This window comes from Triturus cristatus, chromosome 1_2 (assembly GCF_964204655.1).
Source record: "Triturus cristatus chromosome 1_2, aTriCri1.1, whole genome shotgun sequence".
NCBI classification, from domain to species: Eukaryota; Metazoa; Chordata; class Amphibia; order Caudata; family Salamandridae; genus Triturus; species Triturus cristatus.
In genome coordinates, this window is record NC_140580.1 from 101,478,169 (window position 1) to 101,499,251 (window position 21,083).

At 45.2% G+C, this 21,083-nt stretch overlaps 1 protein-coding gene across 1 annotated transcript in view; it reads right to left on the bottom strand.

Moving 5' to 3' along the window:
• Positions 1–20,838, bottom strand: part of DENND10 (DENN domain containing 10) — a 192,989-nt gene extending 172,151 nt beyond the window's left edge. The window contains exon 1 of the mRNA XM_085602954.1: positions 20,457–20,838. Within this exon, the coding sequence (XP_085459080.1) occupies positions 20,457–20,505 (49 nt within the window). The 5' untranslated portion in view covers positions 20,506–20,838. The remainder of the gene's footprint in view (positions 1–20,456) is intronic.
• Positions 20,839–21,083: the final 245 nt, after the last annotated feature.

The window sequence follows — 21,083 nt, forward strand, 5'->3', positions numbered from 1 at the left end:
AGTCTCTTCCCTCCCTGCAAGTAAACAAAATGTCTTTAAAGCAACAGCTCATGTGTTGTCCCAAACTAGACCTTAAAAGGAACATCAAACTGCAAAATAAACTTCTCAATGCGAGCTAATTTTGACTAGTTTTTTTGTATTTTCTTTTTTTTTTTTTAAATCTTCCACTTTTTGGAGGTTTTGAGGAAAGGGCAGGAGCACGGAGATGGGAAATTCAGCCAACATAGTTTCAGCTACTGGAGTTAAATAGAAGAGGGGGAGGTTGGAAAGTTTTCCTTCTGAAGTCCCGTCTAAAGATCACTGCTTCAGTGTCTACGTAGTGGAAAGTGTATGAATTCTGTAGTGATTTTAGCAATTCAGTGTCACTGCTCATTACAGTAATGTTACCTGAAATTCTGTAATGTAAAGAATACAACTCTTTATTATGTCATACCTTACAGAAAAATAGCAGAAGAAAGGTTAGTTGTAAAGAAAGAGACACCAGTCTAAATAACATTCGCTCATGCGTCAAAAGAAACACACAAATCTCGGTCCTTTGTTACACTGAAAATGTGCTCTATTTGTCTCCTAGAATTCTTAGTATGCGACTCCAAAGTATGTTCAGAAAAGGAGCTCAGAAACAGAATCGTAAAGAGACACGGTTTAACATTTGCTGTCACAATGTGAAGAAAACCACCAATTGCACCCCTGGAGTGCTTATTCAAGAGGGAGAGAAAGGCAAACGTTTTGTGTTCTAGCGTGAGAGCCATCTTGCGACATCAATGTCTTGGGAATAGCCAAGGATATTAGTTAGAAAAATACAAAGCCTTCAGATGTGTTGTTCAGAAAAAGGATTTTTTGGCCTAGGGTAGCAGAGTAGCTTGGCCAATAGGGATTTATGTGTACTGGTCTTTTCATCCTGTTATAGGAGACGGTTATGATGTATCTGTAAGCCAGTGTGAGTTAACTGCGAGTTGAAAGTAAGGGTTTCCCATATGAATCACAAAAATCAGGTCTCACTATTGACAGAATTGATTTGTAGTAGGTTTGAACTTATGTTCAATTGTGGGGAACTTGGTCATCATCTTCTACATCCATGGGACAGTGCACTTTCCATCTAAAAGGCGCAACCAAGTTCTGGCCTGCAGAAAGCAGCTCATCAGACAGGCAGCCCAACACCCAAATTACCAGGTCTCCGGCTCAGAAAAGGAACATGTAGTTATATACTTCACCACGACTGCTAAAGCACCAAAGGGCTGGATTCTTGGTCAGATTGTTTTACTTCTGGTGCAAAGCAGCAAAAAAATGGAATGTTGCCTAGTACACCTTTGCATGGCAATGCTTCGTGAGTTGCTCCCATACAGTTATCACCCGGCTCTGCATTCCCGCACCTTTCTTCCCCTTCCGGTTCCCAGGCCCCAGGTTCATAGTTCTTGAGTAAGTACTGTTGTGTCTTGCTTTGATGTTTTCCCTCTTGCCTCTTGCCTCTTGCCACTCCACTCCACTCCACTCCACTCCACTCCACTCCACTCACAGTTCCTCCAGTCTCCAGGTTTCCTGGCCCCCTCGTCTGGATCCTGGTGGGTTGTGAAGCTCGTTACAGCATACCGTCACCTGGAGACTGGTGAGTCATTCCTTCATTCTTACTTAACGAAGTATCAATATGAAATACTTTATTTCAAAAGCCACTAAAACAATTGTTTCAGTAAATGTGTGTGGTGCCTATATCCTGCGCCTAGTTAGCAGAGGAGGCACAGAGCTGCAGCGACTACCAAGATTGCTCCTATGTCTCTCTCTACAACCTTTACTGTTTTTCACCAAACTTCAGCACTGGAGTGTTCCCACTTAAATCTGGGGGGTGTTAAGGGAAGGGCGGGACTGTCAGCGGGTCCACGCCGACATTTCGTAAGTCTGACAACACATAAGCAGGGAGTATGCTCAGTCAATTGGCTGAGGTGTTAGAAATGAAGACAGGGTGCTGATTGGATGCAACATGTCAATTGATTTAGTGTGCAACTGCTTCAGATGGGCTACCAGGATGCCCAGGTTGAGATTAGATATGTTGCCCGAGGCACTTTTATGTTTGCTGTGTGTGCTTGAGATGATATGATGCATGTAGTGAGGATGTTGTGGAATGTAGGTCTGTGTTTGTTTTATGTAGATAGTTAGATGGGGTTAGTTTACTGAAGCAGCTGTGAAAATAGACTACTGCACGTGGTGGGCGCTAAACTATTGTAAAACCAAAAAAAGAACTGCTTTAAAGTATGTTTTATGCACGTCTGTTGCAGCGACTTTACTTACATGAGCCCTGGGTCAGGCAGAGGTCTTCAAGATAGGGGGTCTTCAAGATAGGAGTCTTCAGAACTGGTTTTGCATTTTGATTCTTAATTAAATCAACCTACATCATTGTTCAATACAAAACCCAACTACCTGTGCTATGTACACTTCATGCAGCCTACTTCCCTCAACTCGCTGACCCTATACCTAAGAGCCACGTCACAGCTGGGGGAAGCAATTTTTCCATTGGTCTAGAAGCTCAGCTGCTGGTAGTTTAGCTCACTAAGCTTTCTAGTGTTGCGTTGACAGCTGGAAACCATCCATACAGGACCAGTTTTACCAAATCCAAACTTGCTATATTGCATTTTTCTGCCACATCTCTTCGACAGAGATTTTTGATAAAATAGAGAACCTGATGCCTTCCAAAATCTGCCCTACTGCAGCCCCAGAGGATAACAATGAGCAAAGCACCAATGTTAAAGATAACCCAGAGCAAAGGACATGAACGCTGTAGGCACCTGAGGGGTATCTTAGCCCTCAATGTGCTAGCACCTTCTGGTTTTTGATGTGAATAGTCATTTTAACTGTCTTTTTGACTTGCATGTAAATAAAACAAAACATTCTTCTCAGGTAGCCCAGGTGGACACTCAGTGAGTTTCATGCATGTTATTTACTATAAAATGCTTTATCTCTGTCCCTAAGCCATACCACCTCCTAGAGTACATAAAAGTTGCTCTACTTCAGTTATCACTTGGGAGTCAAGTTATACAAGGTAATAACGTAATTCTTCAAATAAAGGGCAATAACATTGGTGACATTCAGGCAACAGTGGTGAACAATGTTATTCACAAACCTATAGCTCAACAGCCCATCAAACGTCCCAAGAAAAGCAATTACCTTGGAGAACCTTGTGGCAGACATCATGAGACACTTTGCAAGTAAAGTGCACTATATAGAATGTGGTTAGTGCTAGTTGATGGTCAGATGTATGACTGGAATGAGAAGAGCTGTAGGATGAACTTTCCAGACCATTAAGTTCAGATGGTAGCAGCAGGTGAACATCATTTAAGTACTTCCAATCAATACATTCCCTGGACTCGAGTCAGGATGCTGGACTAGGCCTCAAGCCAATTCCTCTCACTGCACACCAGGGAATATTCATAATTGCCTGCTTGATGAGCATGTTTAATAAGAACCTAAAATTGCGTTCTCAATGAAAAGAGATCCTTGTTTTCCCTACTAGAAAAAGGCAATATTTTGTACAGCGGAAAAGAGCAAGTGTGCAGTTACTGTAAACTGGGAACTATATATGCTAACTGTAAACTGGGATAATGTCCTTACTCTGAATTAGAAATAACGTGTGATTATAAGCAAAGGCAATGCAAATCTGGAAGTTACGCATCCCCTACCGACAATTCACCGAGGAACAGTAGGTGGCCCTTCTCAGAGACATAGGCCTCGCTTATCTTGCTCCTCCCCTGCCCAAGTCAGCCTGCCCATCCTCAGGTATGTGGATGGAGTGCAAGGGGGGGTGAGAAGGAGGTTGGGAGAGGCTGCAAGCATCTGGCACACTTTTTGTTCCATAACTCGTTCCCAGATTAGCCAACACAATAGAGAGCTGGAAGGTGTGACTCTGAATTGAAATAACCGATACTGGTTCCAGCCCTCAGAAAGGACTGGCTCCTACACACAAGCCCTAATCATCTTTGCAGTTCTCGATGGAAATATTCAAGGGAAAGTGCCAGGAGTCGTGCAACCCACAAACATCCTCCCTCACTCATGTAAGAATTCAGAGCATTGGAGAGCCTGAGAAGGAGCTGGGTGCATGAAGCGTCTCTACTTAGAGCCACACGCTTAGATCCTCGATGGAACAGCAATTAGGAGCAGGTGTCTCACCACCAGCGAAACCAGCAACCTATGAATGAGCCTAGCCAGCGTGAAACTTTCCATCCAGACTCAAAAAACGGCAGGTACCCAAGTGGGAAACATGTTTTGTGCCCATTGAGAACTGTATGAAATACATATTAATTGGGAAGTGGTAACTGTTAGTGTCCTAACTGGGGCCAACAATGGTGTGCTATTACTAGAGGGGAGGGAGAGCAGGGCGCCCCCCCGCCCCCATATCTGGAGAGCCAGTGTGTTAAGACATTTTACCACATCCTCTATTGAGGAGTGACCAGTGGGCATGATCAATCAATCAATCAATCAATCAGGAAATTTGTAGAGCGCACTACTCACCCGTGTGGGTCTCAAGGCACGAGGGGGGGGGGGGGGGTGCTGCTACTGCTCGAATAGCCAGGTCTTGAGTAGCCTCCTGAAGGTTAGTAGGTCTTGGGTCTGCCGTAGGAGGATGTGGAGGGTGTTCCAGGTCTTGGTGGCGATGTAGGAGAACGATCTGCCGCCGGAGGTCGCTTTTTGGATGCGGGGGACGGTAGCAAGGGTGCGGTCGGCGGAGCGGAGCTGGCGGTTCGGGGTGTAGAAGATGAGTCGTCCGTTGAGGTATGCTGGCCCGGTGTCGTGGAGTGCCTTGTGTGCGTGGGTGAGGAGCTTGAAGGTGATCCTCTTGTTGACGGGCAGCAAGTGCAGGTCTCTCAGGTGGGGTGTGATGTGGCTGTGTCGAGGATCAGGCGGGTAGAGGCGCTCTGTATGCGTTGCAGTCGTTTCAGAAGATTGACCAGGGCTCCCGCGTTTCCGTAATCCAGCCTGCTGCTGACGAGGGCCTGGGTGACCATTCTTCTTGTGTCAGTGGGGATCCACCTCTAGATCTTGCGGAGGGTGTTGAAGCAGGAGGATGAGACGGCGTTGACTTGATGGGCATGATCAGTGATTGGTCTGGAAGCGATAACTGCCTCCAGATCCTCTCCTGCCCAAGCCCACTAGCCAATCCTCAAGTGTGTGGCTGTCATTAGAAAGGCATTTTCTTGGGCTGCTAAACCTTTATAAGTCCTGCACTCAGGTTATCCTCACCCAGGCTTTGGAGCAAAGGGGCAAAAGAGATGAGGTGAAACTCCCTTTGGCAACTTTCTAGTTGCTTCTGTCAAGGCCTTGAAATGCCATGAGCCCATTCGCTATTTCCCAAGTTCAAGCAATGGTAGAGGTCTTCCATGAACTCTCCTGTATGTTAAGGTGCCCACTATTCTCCCTCTACTATCAGATCTCCAGCACACCACACTCAAGCTACAGCTAGGGCAGATCTACCCAGTGGTAGAAGTGGGCGGGATCAGAAGGGCACGGCGTGCCCCTATTTTAAATTTTATTTCAGTCCGTTTCCCTACTTCTTTGTTTTAAAAAAGCGTCCGAGGACGGCAGGAATAGTCCTACTTGAAAATTATAATTTTTTCATTCAGCCTGTGTGGTGCACTGCGAGGAAGGCCTCCGCAGTGCATGGCGAGGAAGGGCTCTGCAGTGCCCACGACCTCCTCCCCCTTCCCCTCTGTATCTAGGGGCCTTCAAAGAAACACTGTAAGGGCCATCAGCATCAGTCTTAGGTTAGCACGGGAACTGCTACTCTGATGGCCCTGCTGCTGCCGTGATTCACACCTCATTTAGTGAGGACACTACCTGCCTGCCCCCACTGTGACCAATACAATGGTCACATCAGGATGCTTTGGCGCCCTCCCCCCCCCCTTTGACCTCCTCTGCCCTTTATTTTCGGGCTCCCGCAGATTGACAGACGCCACCTTCTTTCAAATCATCCGTGGGCTGACATGTCGACCAAGAAACACCAGCTCTCAGTACCACAACATAGGATGCCTCCTACTGAGGCTTGTAAGACTGTTTCACGGTTTTTGGCTCCCACGATGTTATGTCTTTGGTGACCCTTATGATGCCTTTTGCAGTTCCATATGCCCTTGGATAGGGCTTTGTCCAGATGGTTTTTCCAGGAAAGCCAGTTGAACAAGGTCAAGCCAAGATTTTTGATGGTGCTTGTTGTTGTCTAGCTTCCCATCATTAGTGATTTGTGGGATATTTTCTCTGTTTTAGGGCCCAAGATACTGGCCTTTGAATTTGATGGAATGATTTTTTTAAGTATTTTTGACTTACTTGGTTATCAGATTTGAATAATGTGCTCCTTTTGTTCTTGTTTATACACCTTGCTCATCAGTTGGGGGCAATGACTAGCACGTCTTATGCATCTAGGTACAGCGTGCAATAATATTTGTACACTGATTTGAATGACATAAATCCCTTTAGTGTTTGCATAACTAAATATCTTGCTTTCTCAAGGGACGTGAATGTCGTGTCCGTTTTGCACTTGGGTAAACTATACATCTTAATTGTACACTTAAGTTAAATGATCACTGCCCTTCTCATTCAAGGGATCCCCTCAACTCAGTCCTGCTGGAAACACAAAGCTGGTTGACACGTAATCACCTGAAGCTAATGCTCTTAAAACGGAATCCCTACTAATCTCACCCCACAACAAATCTCTTGTCATGGAACAATGGTTCAATCAGCTGACTGCTCTTAACTGTAGACCTCACCACTTTGACTCGCAATCCTCTCTGGGTATCATGCTTGACAAAAGCCTGAACATGCATAAGCACATCAGTTCCTTCACTAAAGGAGCGAATTTCCAACTCAGCATACTTAGGAAACTCAAACCCTTTCTCCCTGCTCATGGTCTAAAGGTTGCAGTACAAGCATTAGTGATCTCAAAGCTGGACTATGGTAGCGCAACACTCTGCGGCCTGTCTAGAGAGAAGACGGCTCCTCTTAGGGCTACCCTCATTTCTGCCGCTAGGCTCTTAACTGCCACTAAAAAAACACAACCACATCTCTCCGGACTTACGGGACCTGAATTGGCTTCCATATGAATTGGCTCACAAAGCCATCCACTTCAAGACCCCGCTGTACCTTGTTCAGAAAATGGGGCTCTCCTGTGGTTGTAGAGCCTCCAGAAGCGCCAGCACCCTTTTGCTCAAACCACAAAAATTCAAGAAAAATAAAAGACCTATAACCGAGCCTTTTCAGGAATGGCTCCAAGGATCTGGAACTCCTATCCCCCCTCAGTCAGGGTGAACCCTTCCACTTTCTTCTTCAAATAAAGAAGTCAAAGGGCTCCTGATAAAGAAATTTCTGCCTTAGCCTGGCCCCTCCATCCGATTCTGGGGGGAAACATCCTTAACAACGAAGTTTTTATAACGACTTACCTGAAAAACAAATCTTGAACGACCAATCCTTAACAACGACAATTCTAAACCACCATTAACCACGACTTTCCTAAACCATGAGTCTGAGTCTCTCCCCTCCCCTCCACTCCACTCCACTCCACTCCACCTGACCGGACACAATCTTCGCCCCCTGGCATTGGTTAGGCAACGCTATCATCAGGAAGGTGGGCTCTGGTGTGCGCAGGGAAGCAGCCAGCCTTCATCCTGCCTGCTTGGTAATGCGTGGCACATACCACCTGATACCAGCATCTTCAAAGTCATCTGAGCTAATAACAAACAATTGAGTGGATCTCGTAATTTATGCAGATTGTTAGTAATTCGCCATCAAAGACACACAGCAGATACAAACTGTCGGCCTGCGTGCCAAGAAGGTCAGGGCATTGGAAGCAGAGCAATCATTGTGCCTGATCTGTGCTTTGAACTGGCATAATTGATAACTAGCCTCTGAAGTGCACTGAGATACAGAGCAGGAGGGCAGAGGCCACGGTTGGCTTTCCTGGTATTACAGAATACAGGGCGCCGACCAATCAATCACTTTGCCGTTTAACTGCATCACATTAAGCATTATTAAAAAGTAACACATGTTGATGCATACAAGTCTGATCTAAATTTAGATCTGTGCAAATGCAAAAATTTCCCCAAGATAAAGTTTCCACTTGCGCAGCGTGTAGAGGACGATGGCTACACAAACGTTCTTCCCTGCAAGCGGAGCCACCCATAACACTCTCCATGGCTATACGTTCCAACCCGCCCTCCTCTCATCTGGTGAGGTGTGAAGATTTTGGTTGTGTATTATTCCAAGTTGAAGCCTCCTACGTTCGTTCTTTTCCCGAATAGACATTCCATTGGATGGGCGTTCAGCCTGCACAACTGCTGACAGTTAAACTGCGGCGACTTTGTTCTTTTTACCATAAACAGTTGTGTCATTTAGAGGAGAGCATTGTAGGGTGTGGGGGTGCCCAAACAAAAGGAATGGAGGGACAAGAATACGCAGAAGTGGGATAACCAGGCTTTTATTATAGCCTGACTCCAAGTCTTCCCTGTGGGAGACTAATGGGCTTCACAGCTGTTCTGGTAAGGTACTTCAAAACCAATGAAAATAAAAATAACTATAGCGATGTCTCCCTTTTCTCCTTCTTCAGGGGTCTTCTACCACTTCTCCTGGTCGTGAGGCATCTCCTGGACTCTGTCTCTCTGTGTCTCTCTCTCTGTGTCTCTCTCTCTCTCTCTCTGTGTCTCTCTCTCTCTGTGTCTCTCTCTCTCTCTCTCTGTGTCTCTCTCTCTGTGTCTCTCTCTCTCTCTGTGTCTGTGTGTCTCTCTCTCTCTGTGTCTCTCTCTCTCTGTGTCTCTCTCTCTGTGTGTCTCTCTCTCTCTGTGTCTCTCTCTCTCTGTGTCTCTCTCTCTCTGTGTCTCTCTCTCTCTCTCTCTCTCTCTCTCTCTCTCTCACTCTCTGTGTGTCTCTCTCTCTCTCTCTCTCTCTCTCTCTCTCTCACTCTCTCTCTCACTCTCGGGTGTGGAAAGGGAGAGAAAACAGGTCGGGGTTAGAACTGGAGTTTCGGGGTTATTAACTATGCTGTGCTGTCACCAGACACCATGTGGCGGGGAAAAGGGAACAGTGAGGGATTAGTGCGTGCTCGGGGTAAATCACCCATATGCCTTAATTCCCAGTGTGTCCCCCACCACCCCCGCGACTAGACCGCTCGACGACTCCGGCTGGGTGGTAGGGATTCGCCCGTCAGTCCGCTGCGTCCGATCTGCGCCGTTCTCATTCTCCTCACAGACAGAAATAAAAGCATTTGCCAAAAATTGGCAGATGTCTCATGCTGCGATCCTAATGGCGCGACCCTAATGGTGCGACAGGTGCAGGTTCCATTAGTGATAAAACAGTTGCAGCAGACCTGCTGACACCGGATGTAATGGCACCGGAGTGGCCCCTTCTTTGATACTTTAGCTGCTGCCGTCCGTTCAGTTTGGGGCCAGTGTCAGACGGGCATATTGGGCAATCTGGCAGTGCCACATGGGTCAGTCTGACAAGTCAGTTTGTGGTTCGAATTTATGGCAGTATGTGGGCTGCCTTCTTCTCATTAGTTCTCCTCAGTTGGTCATTTTGCTTCACACACAGAAGTATTGTGATTACAATAGTGCCATCTATTGGCCAGTCACGAGGTGGGTTTTTCGTGGTTTAGGAACTCGTAAAAAATGTAGTGGTTCAGCATTGCTCGTTGTTTAGCCTTCGTGGATAATAAATTCATGGTTTAGGTAGTAGTTGTTTAATCATATATCCAATTCTGGGTCCATAGACGTTGACTATGGCCCAGCCGCCTGGTTCACGAGTATTTCGGACAATTTTAGACGGAATTTGGCGCTTTGTTAATTTTGTTGTGTTTGCTCTTACCCTCACAAGAATGTTGGACAATCTTAGACTTTGAATTTGCCGCTTTATTGATTCGGTTGTGTTTGCTTGTACCCTTAGTGCTGCATAATCTGTAAAGCGCTCCGATACCCTCGGTGTTAATGTTCGCGCTATATAAAGCTTTCTAAATAAATACATGAATAAAATCCCTTGCCACCCAACTTAATGATCTACACCTCATGACTAACCAAATCAACTTTCTAAAGTTCCCATATTTTAGCATCTGGCCAAACTCCAGAGTCCAAACATTTCAGGAAATCAACTTAAAAAACCCTGGCCTCTAAAACGTAAAGACTGCTGCCCCAATGCATACCCCGCCAAATAGATACCTGGTGTTATCTTTCTAATCCTCAACGTTGGTCCAAGGGATTGGTTTGACTAGGGAGTGATCTCAAATTTGAGAGGGGAGTACATGTAAGTACAGTTGCCAGTTTCATATCTGGCTCACATTTTACAGCAATGGAATGGATATCAATGATCTAGCTAGGGAAAGATCTGAAGGAGGTCTAGTCAGGGTATGGGGGTATATTGTGAATGTAGTGTTTGTGGGTAGTCTGGGTGTGAATTGTCTCACTGGTGGATGAGCAAGGTATGACGTTAACTGCCTGGGGATTAATATCGGCAAACTGGTCTGATCTTGAAATGGGCTATATAAGGGTAGACAGACTGAGAGGTGGTCTGGAATATTTCCATTCATATGAGAATGGTCCTGATGTGGAATGTTTTAATGTCAGCAGAGAGCATACACAAAATATACAAGAGCCCCCATTACTACTCCTGCTGCAAAACGTTTGATGCATTGATTGGGTAAAAATCCACCATAAAATTACCTAACTCGATTACATGTAGACGAGTGATTTTCCCACATGCATTAAAATATGCAATGTCAGTGTATGCGATGTTATCACCTGTGGAGTAAGCACATGTGGTAAAACCCCGCACACCAACACGGAGTGGTAAAAAGCCCAGCAGTCACAAGCTGGATGACCCACAGAAAAATGTATGGAATGTCCCCATAACGTTGCCTGAAACTAAAGCAGGTGGTAAATGTTTGCAAACAAAAAAGCCTCCATACATGCCTTTTTCCAAGTTGGAAAATAAATAAAAAGACAACAACTCTTAGTAAATAAAGTCCAACAGCACAAACAATATTTCGTTGTAACCCTAACAACATACACTAGTGCCATGCAACCCCAATAAGGAACACCTGGACATAACTCAGACATAGGTGATTTCAACCATTCACACAAATCGATAAATACAGCCCTCGCAAAAACACGCATACACTCACAACCAACTGTTGTCTGTCATTTCACTAGATCTCTATGCTGATTTAGTATGTTGCTTGACAAAAAGAAGCTGGCTGCCCAGTGCCCAATAACAATCTTAATTCCTAGACATTGAAATTACTTGCAGCAGTTCAATTATTAAGATCTGAGCGTTAGACACAGTTGTGTCCGCTTTGTGGGTTCTATCCATGACTTCTTGAGCCAGAGTACCAGCTACACACTCATGGCTACTCGAGGACCACTCTTTACTTCACAGAAAATCCACTTCACAATAAATTGAATATTTTATTGAAAGGCATGCCAAATTATATGGACAAAGGAATTTTAGTATGTCTCCCAAAATGCACAAGGACCTGCTTGTTTTCTCATCTGTGTAATGGCTCTGACCTTGTATCATGAATTATAAAACTTCCTCACATCTTTACACAAACGTTACATACATTACCTCCTCGTCCCTCTCGCTGTGATGAATCACCGAGTGAGGCTCTTGTACCCCCCTTTACAATCTCCGCAACCTATAAGAAGCCCCCCCTCATACTTCATGTTCCTTTTTGTGCATTCCTTCAGGCAGGCATGGTGTCCCTGCTCCACGGTGTCTTCAGCCGCCTCTCCTGCCTCACAGTAACTGGTGGTTCTGAGGGTCTGGTGCATTATGTACAGGGTCTGGTTTGCTGGCGAAACCTTGTGGGCTCCCTCCTGTTTTCATGCAGCAGGTAAGTGATCAAGAGGAGGAGGGTCCTTGTGCTGTAAGGCTCGCTCGCCCGTCGGCTTTACTATGGGCCGGAGTACACGTCTCTCCCGCTCACTTAGCTGTTTCAAGGCTTTGGGAGCGTGGTACTTCCCTTTGGGTTGCAGGGGTGTATCTCGATTGCCAGGAGATTGGTGATGCCACGGCTGCAAGTAAATTACAGAGTTTCTGCTTTTGTCATATTTTATTATAGCTACGAATTTTTAAATTGGTGGCGTTTCTTCTGCTGTTTATTTGGATTGGAGTTCACAGAGGGTACAAGGCAATAGGTTCTTCTTTTTGGGGGGAATGTTTAAGCAATAAGACAAATCCGGGTTATTTAATGTAGGCATGTATTCAGGCAAGTTAGTATACGCAATTCTATGGAGGTGAGAAGAGCTTCTAAAAGACGGCATTCCTAGTCTCCTTTTGCCGGTGAGGGTTGCCATTCATCAGGATGTGTGGAATAGGGGTGCTTGCAGTATCCCGGCTGTTGGTGCAGTATCCCCGATGGCACTTATAGTCCAGGCTTTGATAGATACAGCAGTGGTTGAAGCTTTGGCAGTGAAGAGTACATCTATAAAGCCCTCTGCTCAGTGCGACAAACTGAACTCTGATTCATCTACAGACAGCTGGCAGCTGGAGGGAAATATATATCCAGAGAAGAACTGGCAGATATTTTGTCTCATATAAGAGATAACCTGGATATGGCACCGCCTCCGGTGAAGGGGGGCTGAAGGTCAATTTTCACAAGGTATTGCCTTTGCACCCCAAGATAAAATATGCCATCTTCTGGCCATGGGAGGAACAGGAGCACAGACAAATTTCACGTTTTCTCCTGAAAGACTATGCTTTGGAAGATGGGGATAAAGTGTTACCCCACACCATTAAAGTGGATTCCATCATGGCCCCACTGATTTGCAGATCATCTCTGAATCAAGATCACAGCTTTTCCTCACATCAGGTGGACTGCAAGGCTGATGGTGGCCTTATGCAATCTTTTGCAGTTTCTAATCTGGTACTGAGAGCTGCTACTTAAGGGGCCTTGACATGCAGTCATTAGTTAAGATTTCCAGGGTCTGATTGAGGTCATGCAGGAAGGTTTGGAGGTTGCCGATGTTCTGCTGTGCATGGAACAGCAGTCGAAATTCCTGACGGATGTGTCAGCAGACATTATCAAGGCGGCCTCAGTGGCTTCTTCTTCTACAATCGTGACCAGAAGGAACCTCTACTTACGGGACTGGAGAGCGGATCTGGCAGAGAAACCTTTTTCGAAACTGCCATTTGAGGGTGGCAGGTTGTTTGGTGAACGCTTGGAGGGCTTATCAAAGATCAGGTATGTTTCTGGTCTTGGTCTAATAGGGCATCTTCTGTGAAATCTGCAAAACCTTGGACCTGGATAGATACTGGGGACACCAGAGACTCTTTTCGTAGGGATACCCGTTCTTATTCGTTGCGTTAGAGAAGATTTCAGACCCGGAGGAACAAGCAACAGGACAGTTCAGCTAAGGCTGGGCCTTCAAATCAGCGGTTTTAACTGTGGAGGTTCTTCGGATCCAGGTTCCTGTGGGCTGCAAGATAGGAGGTTCTCTTTCAGTGTGGGCTCTCTCCTTTACAAACACTTAGGTTCTGAAAATCATTTATCGTATCAACTTAGTCTCTCTTCCTCCAGATACAGAGTGCATCCCAATGCCAGTTCCAAAGAATTCCTTAAAGAGGGAAGCCCTTTCGGCAAAAGTCGCTGCTCTGCTGATAAAGGACGCAATCATCCCAGTGCCTATAGATCAAGTCAGTCATGGGGTGTATTCTATACGGTTCCTAGTCCATAACGTGTTGGGGGACTTTTGGCCTGTGTTGGACCTGAAACGCCTCAGTCACTGGGTGGCTACAATACCTTTCAAGAAGTCACTGCAGCAGCTCATTCATTTCATTTCCCCAGGAGATTTTACGGCAACCAACCATCGACCAGATAAATACCTGCAGGTCCCCATCAACCAGAGTCATCAAAGGTTTCGGTGGGGACAGCACATTTTCAGTTGCAGGTGCTGCCTTCAGGCTCAAGTCAGCCCCACATGTCTTTACAAAGGTGTTGGCTCCTTCGATGGCGGTTCTCCACCTGCAAGGGATTTCCATATGTCCCTACCTTGACAACTGCATGGTCAAGCAGGCATCTCTTCTTCTGACTTCTTCTCATGTAGTGACCGTACTGGATCTTCTGTCTTCTCATGGGTATTTGGTGAATGTGAAGAAATCCTAGCTGACTCCAGCACAATATTGTAATTGGGGCCAGGTTCTGGACAGATCTGGGCATTGTCACTCTGCCGGACTAAAGATTGGTCAAGATTCACTCTCATTTGCGGGATCTGTTGTCAGCTTTTTTTTAAGAAGTTTGGCTCTGGATGAGAAGGGTGTTTGATTTTTCAGGGTCTTTCCAACTCAGTTTCTTCTTCTATTTAGGCTTCCAGGAGATTTCCACCAGGTCTTCATATGCATGCCTCTGGAAGTCTTTTCAACAGTGGTGTTCTAGGAATAAATTGCTATTCCATTCTGTGACTCTTCCTCACATCCACGAGTTCCTTCAGAATAGGATTCATATGGGCCTCAGTCCGGGCCACTCTTAGGGTTCAGTGGGCAGCCATTAAGGCTTTTCGGTCCCCTAGGGTTGGTCTGATCAGGGGCTAGTCTCCAGAAATTTTAAGGGATTATCGAATTTATATCCTGTGCGCCTATAGCATGTCCCTATTGGGACGTGCAGTTGGTGCTTCAGGTCCTTTAACTATCCCAAGTTTGAACTTAAGTCATCTGTGGAAATGTGACTTCCGACTCTGAAAAGCTAGCCGCCTGGGGGAGTTGGGTTCCCTGTCTTGTCTCCCTCCATTTTTTCAGGTGATTGATGAGCGGATTGTTTTCCGTTTGGGTCCTGGGTTTGTCCCAAAAGTGAAATCTATGTTTGATTTTCTACAGGAGGAGATTCTTCCAGTTTTGTCCAGACCCTCAGTCTCCTGAGGAGGTGGCGCTTCATTCTCTTGATGTTCGGATGGCAGATTTGATCTACCTGGAGAGGGTGAAGGAGTTACTGGTTTCATACGCCTAGCTTGTTAATTTGGGTCCCGCTCGGAGGGTGGTAAGCCTTCTACACAGACCTTGAGCAGGTGGATCAGATCTGTCACTCTTCTGTCGTACAAGCAGTTTGTTTTGACGTCTCCTCTAGGGATCCAGGGGAGGTCAACTAGGGGCAATGCCCACCTCCATGGCTGAAGTTCAGGCGGCCTCTTTGCAAGAGATCTATCAGGCTGCCAATTGAGCGGTTCTGTCTACTTTTGTTAACCACTATCGGGTGGTGAGGGCCCACAGATGCCTGATCTTTGGGTTCCAAAGTATTGGCATCTGTGTTTCTGTCCAATTAAAGTTTGTTACCTGCATGTGCATTACAGTTGTCCTAGTCCGGTTTGTAGCTTAGGTACATCTCATTTAGTGATTCATCACGGCGAGAGGGACAAAGAGGTAATGCTTTGATTACTTACCAGTAATGCAATTACTGGTAAGTAATCGAAGCATAACCATGCTGATGTGTATTGTCAGCATCCACTGTAGGTAACTCTGGATATTTCCCCATGTTATGGCTCATTGCTCCTCTGCTAAAACCAAGGGCTTCACAAGAGGAAGCATACAATAGGGTACAGTAACCAACTAAGCATACTTTTACATTAATCACTGCACAATTCTGGTGTTTGCACTGCAAGGGTGGAGAACACATTTGAAAACCTATTAAGTTGCTACGCACAGTAATGTGTTTCATGCTGCACAACACTTAGATGAGGTGACATCTGTCAATGCCCAAGGATGACAGACATAAAATACAAGTAACAATGATGAGGAAACAGACGTGAGACTGGTCCAACATTTACAGCATACCGATGCCACAGGGGTTAGAAACATTACTGACAATTACTTCTGAAGCAACATACACAACATAAAAACTGTATTTATAAATAACACATAGCATACAAGTGTGTAGTTTGAAATTAATTTAGAGGTGATTCTTTTACCCAACAGACCCTGTTCCTGAGCAGCTCAACCATCTACACCAGCCCCAAAACAGCGCATCTCTTGGTTGCTCTGTCCTAAACCCAAACTGACTCTCTAACAACTCCCACCCTAACACCTACTAACCATTCCCTGGCTGCTTTATCCAACTAACCACCAAAACATCAGCAACCCAGATGCAATAAGTCCCTCTTCCAACACTCTTGTCTTTCTTATTTGTACAAGTATCCCCAGGCTGTGCCTCTGGGGAGTTGCACTGTACTGACGCCTCAACCCTGCTGGGGACACTGGGCAGGATTGGGAAGGAAAGGAAGGCGGACGTCATACTATCCAAGCAGAAAAGTGTACTATCGCAGACAGGATGACTGCCTGTCTCTAATCGGCTGGACAAACGGCTGAAAATGGGCCCTTTCTATACTTTCGCTTTTGCAATCTAACTGTTTATGGTCAGGATGGATGCCATGAACCTTTTTAGGTCTCGCCTAGGCAGCGCCATCTCTTCGAGACATGTTTTCAGGATATGGGCATTAAGCTCCGCCCATGCTTTTTTTTGGGTCCTTTCAGTGTCTTTTGGAATTCTCCTTCCCTTTACTTGTAACATCCCATAAGGACAGCCCCTCTTACATGTGTCCTTACTCAACATGCTTCATTAATTGTTACTGAGCACTATTTAATGTATGCTTTGCATGTAGTTGCTGTAGGAGGCACAACATGCTCTCCCGCTTCTGCAACCCGCCCTGGCGTCTCACTGCATGGTGACTTCTCCCTTAATGCACTGCTCAGTAATAGTGCCTGGAATAACAAATTGTACATTTTATGTTTGCTGTGCGACACACTGCGCTTCATATTTAACATGGCGCCCGCACATTTGTTTCCTTATGCGAGGTTCACCAAACTTAACTTTTCTAAAAAATATATATTTGGCAGTGCACCATGCTGTGATTTCACTTTCATAATCGTGGCCACGCACCTTGCTAATTGTTACCAGCGTGCCAAGCCACGCTTTCACTTTCATAATAGCAGTCAAGCGCCTTGCTTTTGGGCACACACCGCTTGATCTTTAAAGTGGTGCCCCTGCTTTTATTTTTTCTGCACAGCCAGCCCAAATCAACTTTTCAAACATTATTAGCAACACGCCATGCTGCGTTTTCACTTTAATAATATCACCTACGCGCCTGGTTCAAGAACCTTGTCTTCCGCTACAGAGTCCCTGCGCTACAAACCCTTATTTCCTCGCTCAGCAGTTATCCCTTCTACCAGCCTCTTAAAGACTTCCAAAGCTTCTACCCCACGTGACCGATTCTGGTCTCCAAGGTGCATTTAACTGCTTTCCCGACTTGAGCTGTGCACCCTTATTATTTATCTAACAGCTTCTTTTTAAGGAGTATTTTATTGAGACAAATACTTAATTGCAATGTTACCAGATTTTACTATGCATGACATATCCCCTACTCATACAAAGCCACGGAGATGCTTTTTCCTTTTTTTATGGTCTCTCTAGGTTAGACTCTCAAGTATTGGTCTTTGACATTGTGGCAGCATTTAGAAAATGTAATACGGCAGTCTTTATTCGCATTCTGAATTAAAAAAAAAATCTTCTGCCTGAGTGGGCATATGAGAAATTACAAACAAAAAATATCATTTACAACGCCAATAGCTCTAACTTTCACAAAAGTGAGACCTATTGCATGGCAATTGCTTGTTATGGATTGGTGATGGCCCATCCATGACCCTGTACTGCTGTGCCAATGTGGCCTCCTCCCTAAGGATGTCCCACACCAGTCAGGACAGACAGAAAGCTTATAGCCTCATGGTACATCTGCAGGAGAGACACCTGCGATGCCTCCAAGATGATCTTCTGCTGTGTCAGCTCCTGAGTCACCTCAGATATCATGATCCTTCACTACACTATGATGCACTTAATATAACAGGTGCAGCAGTGGATGTGTTCGCTTCGGTCACTGGTGATACGGGATTCTCAGGCTTGGATTTGGCAGAAGATTCCAGGACATCAGCAACATCCAACAGCTGGATAATAGGTAGGATGCTGTCCTGCTACAAGTTAACACCTCCTCGCAAACATTGGTGGCCATCACTTTGATGGTAGTAGTATTGGTGGCAGAGACAGCTTGGATAGTGGCAGAGGGAGAATTGGTGGATTTTCTGTTAACAGCTGTGATGCTAGCTGCAGATGTAGGACAAGTAGAGCAGCCCTTGTCCTCATTTAATTCCTCATGGTGAGTGACCTCCAACCCGTTTTACACATTCCAAACATAATCTCGCACCCTCGTCAACTCCAAATATCACTCTTCTAACTGAGCCAGGCACAGCAGCATAAGGCACTCTGGAAGTTTTCCTCATAAATAAATTAGGATTCCATAACCTCATGAAGCTGAGCAAACAACAGATAAAGATGATAACAACATATGATGAAAAGATGATAACAACATATGATGAAAATGACTCGAAATTTGACAGACCACTTTATCAAACCTTTTCTACTTATCAGTGTCTGGGGTAATCCTTGAACAAATACCAAAATTAGTCTCCTGTGGTGAAATGGAGCGGGGAAGAGTGTGGAGGGATGACAAGACATTTGGGTGCAGCGGTCATTTATTAATTATTGTGGGTGATAATTTAATATCCGACACCCTGACCTTAGCTGTCATAATCCTATTGTCATCAGGTTATCAAAGTAATGTCCAGCATCAAGGGCTTTGTTAATGACTTACTGAGTTGAATAAAAGTCTTGGGGTTCGATAAAAGATGGAGGGCAATATGCCTGGATTAGCTGTAGAGCAACTATAGGAATTTAGATGGTAATAATGCCCTCATGGAAAGCGAAAAAACAGCACTGAAGTGCACTGTTAAGATCCTGGGTACAAGGAGTAGCTCTTAAGTCAAGCATACCAAGTAACAGAGAACGACTGACAAGGAAGAGAAAACTGAGCGGAGTCCTGCTCAGGAAAGTGGGGGAACAGCAGCCCTGGTTCAGACATCAGTTGGACCTACAAACTGGGCTTCCTTGCCTTGAATGTGCAAAAGGTTGGTGGTATGCATTTCATCACAATGTTGCTAGGCTTTTATATAACTAACTAATGCATTTTGGATGTTTATGTCTTGCTTCCCTACCCTAGGAAGTAATTAAACTAACTCACTTGATAAAAATGACTTGCAGCTTGAAAGCTCAGACATTGAAAGAGTGTCATTGCTGACATGAAGTGAGGTGGCCATCCTAACAGGTACAAATAAGCAAAACAGTGTAGTCACCTTTGCATAGCAGGGTATGCTGTACCCTTTCTACCTGTTAATTTCTAAATCGAGATGTAATTCCCAGAAGGTTACTGGTTTGAGCCAAAAATAGCATGGGAGTCAAAATTACTACTATGAAGCAATGAAGAGTTCCACAGTGCAGCTAAAGAACACAAATGTCCTAACAATGCTAGATGCTTCCAATGACTCCACTAATGTTGCAGTTTTCCCCAGGCTCTAAATTTACATTACTTTTTAATTAAATCAGGACCATTTCCTTGACCATTTAAAATGGCCATATTGTCCAATATTTTCTTGAGGAATATTTAAGATGGACCAGCATTTCAAAACCAGTCGATACTCTCTACATTTATCACATTTTCTATATATCAATACAATATCATCTTCAAATGCATGCATTAAGCGCAGCAGCAAAACACACACAAAAAAAGAAAGAAAAAGTAAAATTCTGGTTACCCCCTCAAGATCAAAACAATGACCACATATTCCTCAACAAAGGCCCATACTCACCTACCCACAGCACTGACATAGTAGTGTGCTACCCATCTGCAAATACGTTTCACCGCCTCGTTAAGGGTATGAAACACTATGTTAATTGCAATACAGTACAGGTTGGGTAGTACTTAAATGTGATTAGAGGCAAATGCATACATGTCACTAGCACTATTTAGGAGAGAGATTTCCGATGTTTTTATGTAAAAATTATGCTATTGTAGTTTTCTCCCACGCTTATTCGCCCACCACTCCAATGCAAGTTAATGGGTAAAGTACCCCACATCTCCGTTCGGGAATTCCCAAATGCATACATGCCAATAGCCACGATTAAGGCGCGAGACCCATGATTTTTTAAGCTAAAAATTGTGTTTTACCAGTCCCCCCTCCCCACCGAAACTGCATTTGCTTCTACGTATATTAATGGGAAAAATTAAGTTCCTTTATTTTTTTTCCAAATCTCGCTAGTTTTCGTTTCAAAATGTTGGCATGTATGCTAATGTGTAGGTAGATAAACTAAACGTCTACATCTAGTGTGACAAAATGCTCCACTGTGAGTGACAGTTGTGCTCAGAGAAAATGAGGGGCGACACCCAATGGGGCGGCGTGAGTTGGACAGTAAGGCCATCAATTTCGCGAGAACACAGAAGTGTCACCTTAAAAAAACAATGCTATCAAAATGCAGACAGTGTTTCCAGAGAACACGCGCACAGTGCCAAAGCACAAAGTTCACCAGGGACCTATCTGCTCACGCTGCGGGGGGGGGGGGCGCCAAGTGTCCTTACCGATAAGCCCAACAGTCCGCATCAGCTGTGTATCAGCGACCGCAGCCATGGTCTGGCACAGCCCGAGGCCTGCTGCTGCTCGCGAAGCCTCGGTGTTTCCTGCTCCCGCCTACCCCTCTGCCGCCTCCCACACGTGCGCGCTCCGCCCCTTCCCTACCGCTCACAGCAGAGCTCATAAGACCTGGATCCGAGATGAATGCAACGGCCGAGGCTGCCTCTCTGCCCTGCTGTGAGCTGCTGCTGCTGGACCCGGAACAGGCACATGACCGGGTTCCATGGGGCGGTGTCAACCCTTCGGCCCCGATTACACCCGCTTCTGCAGAGATGCTCTTGCTTAATTGATGAGACACAGGAATTTAAGAACAGACACAAATTACAGAATACTGTCTAAACGGGACTGGTGCGCTCGACTGCCAACCACTGTTAAATCTTGTAAATTATTACGTTGGAAGTTAATGCTAGAGTGCAAAATTCGGTGTAATTTGTAATCGCGAGTTGCATACCTTTGTAAAGAAAATCTGCATTTCTAATAAGATGTATGTATATGTGCAAAAACAAGCATTGAAAATGCAATAGGTCTCGCCCTCGTTTAAGTTAAAGCAATTCTGTTTGTAGCTGGAGGCTTTT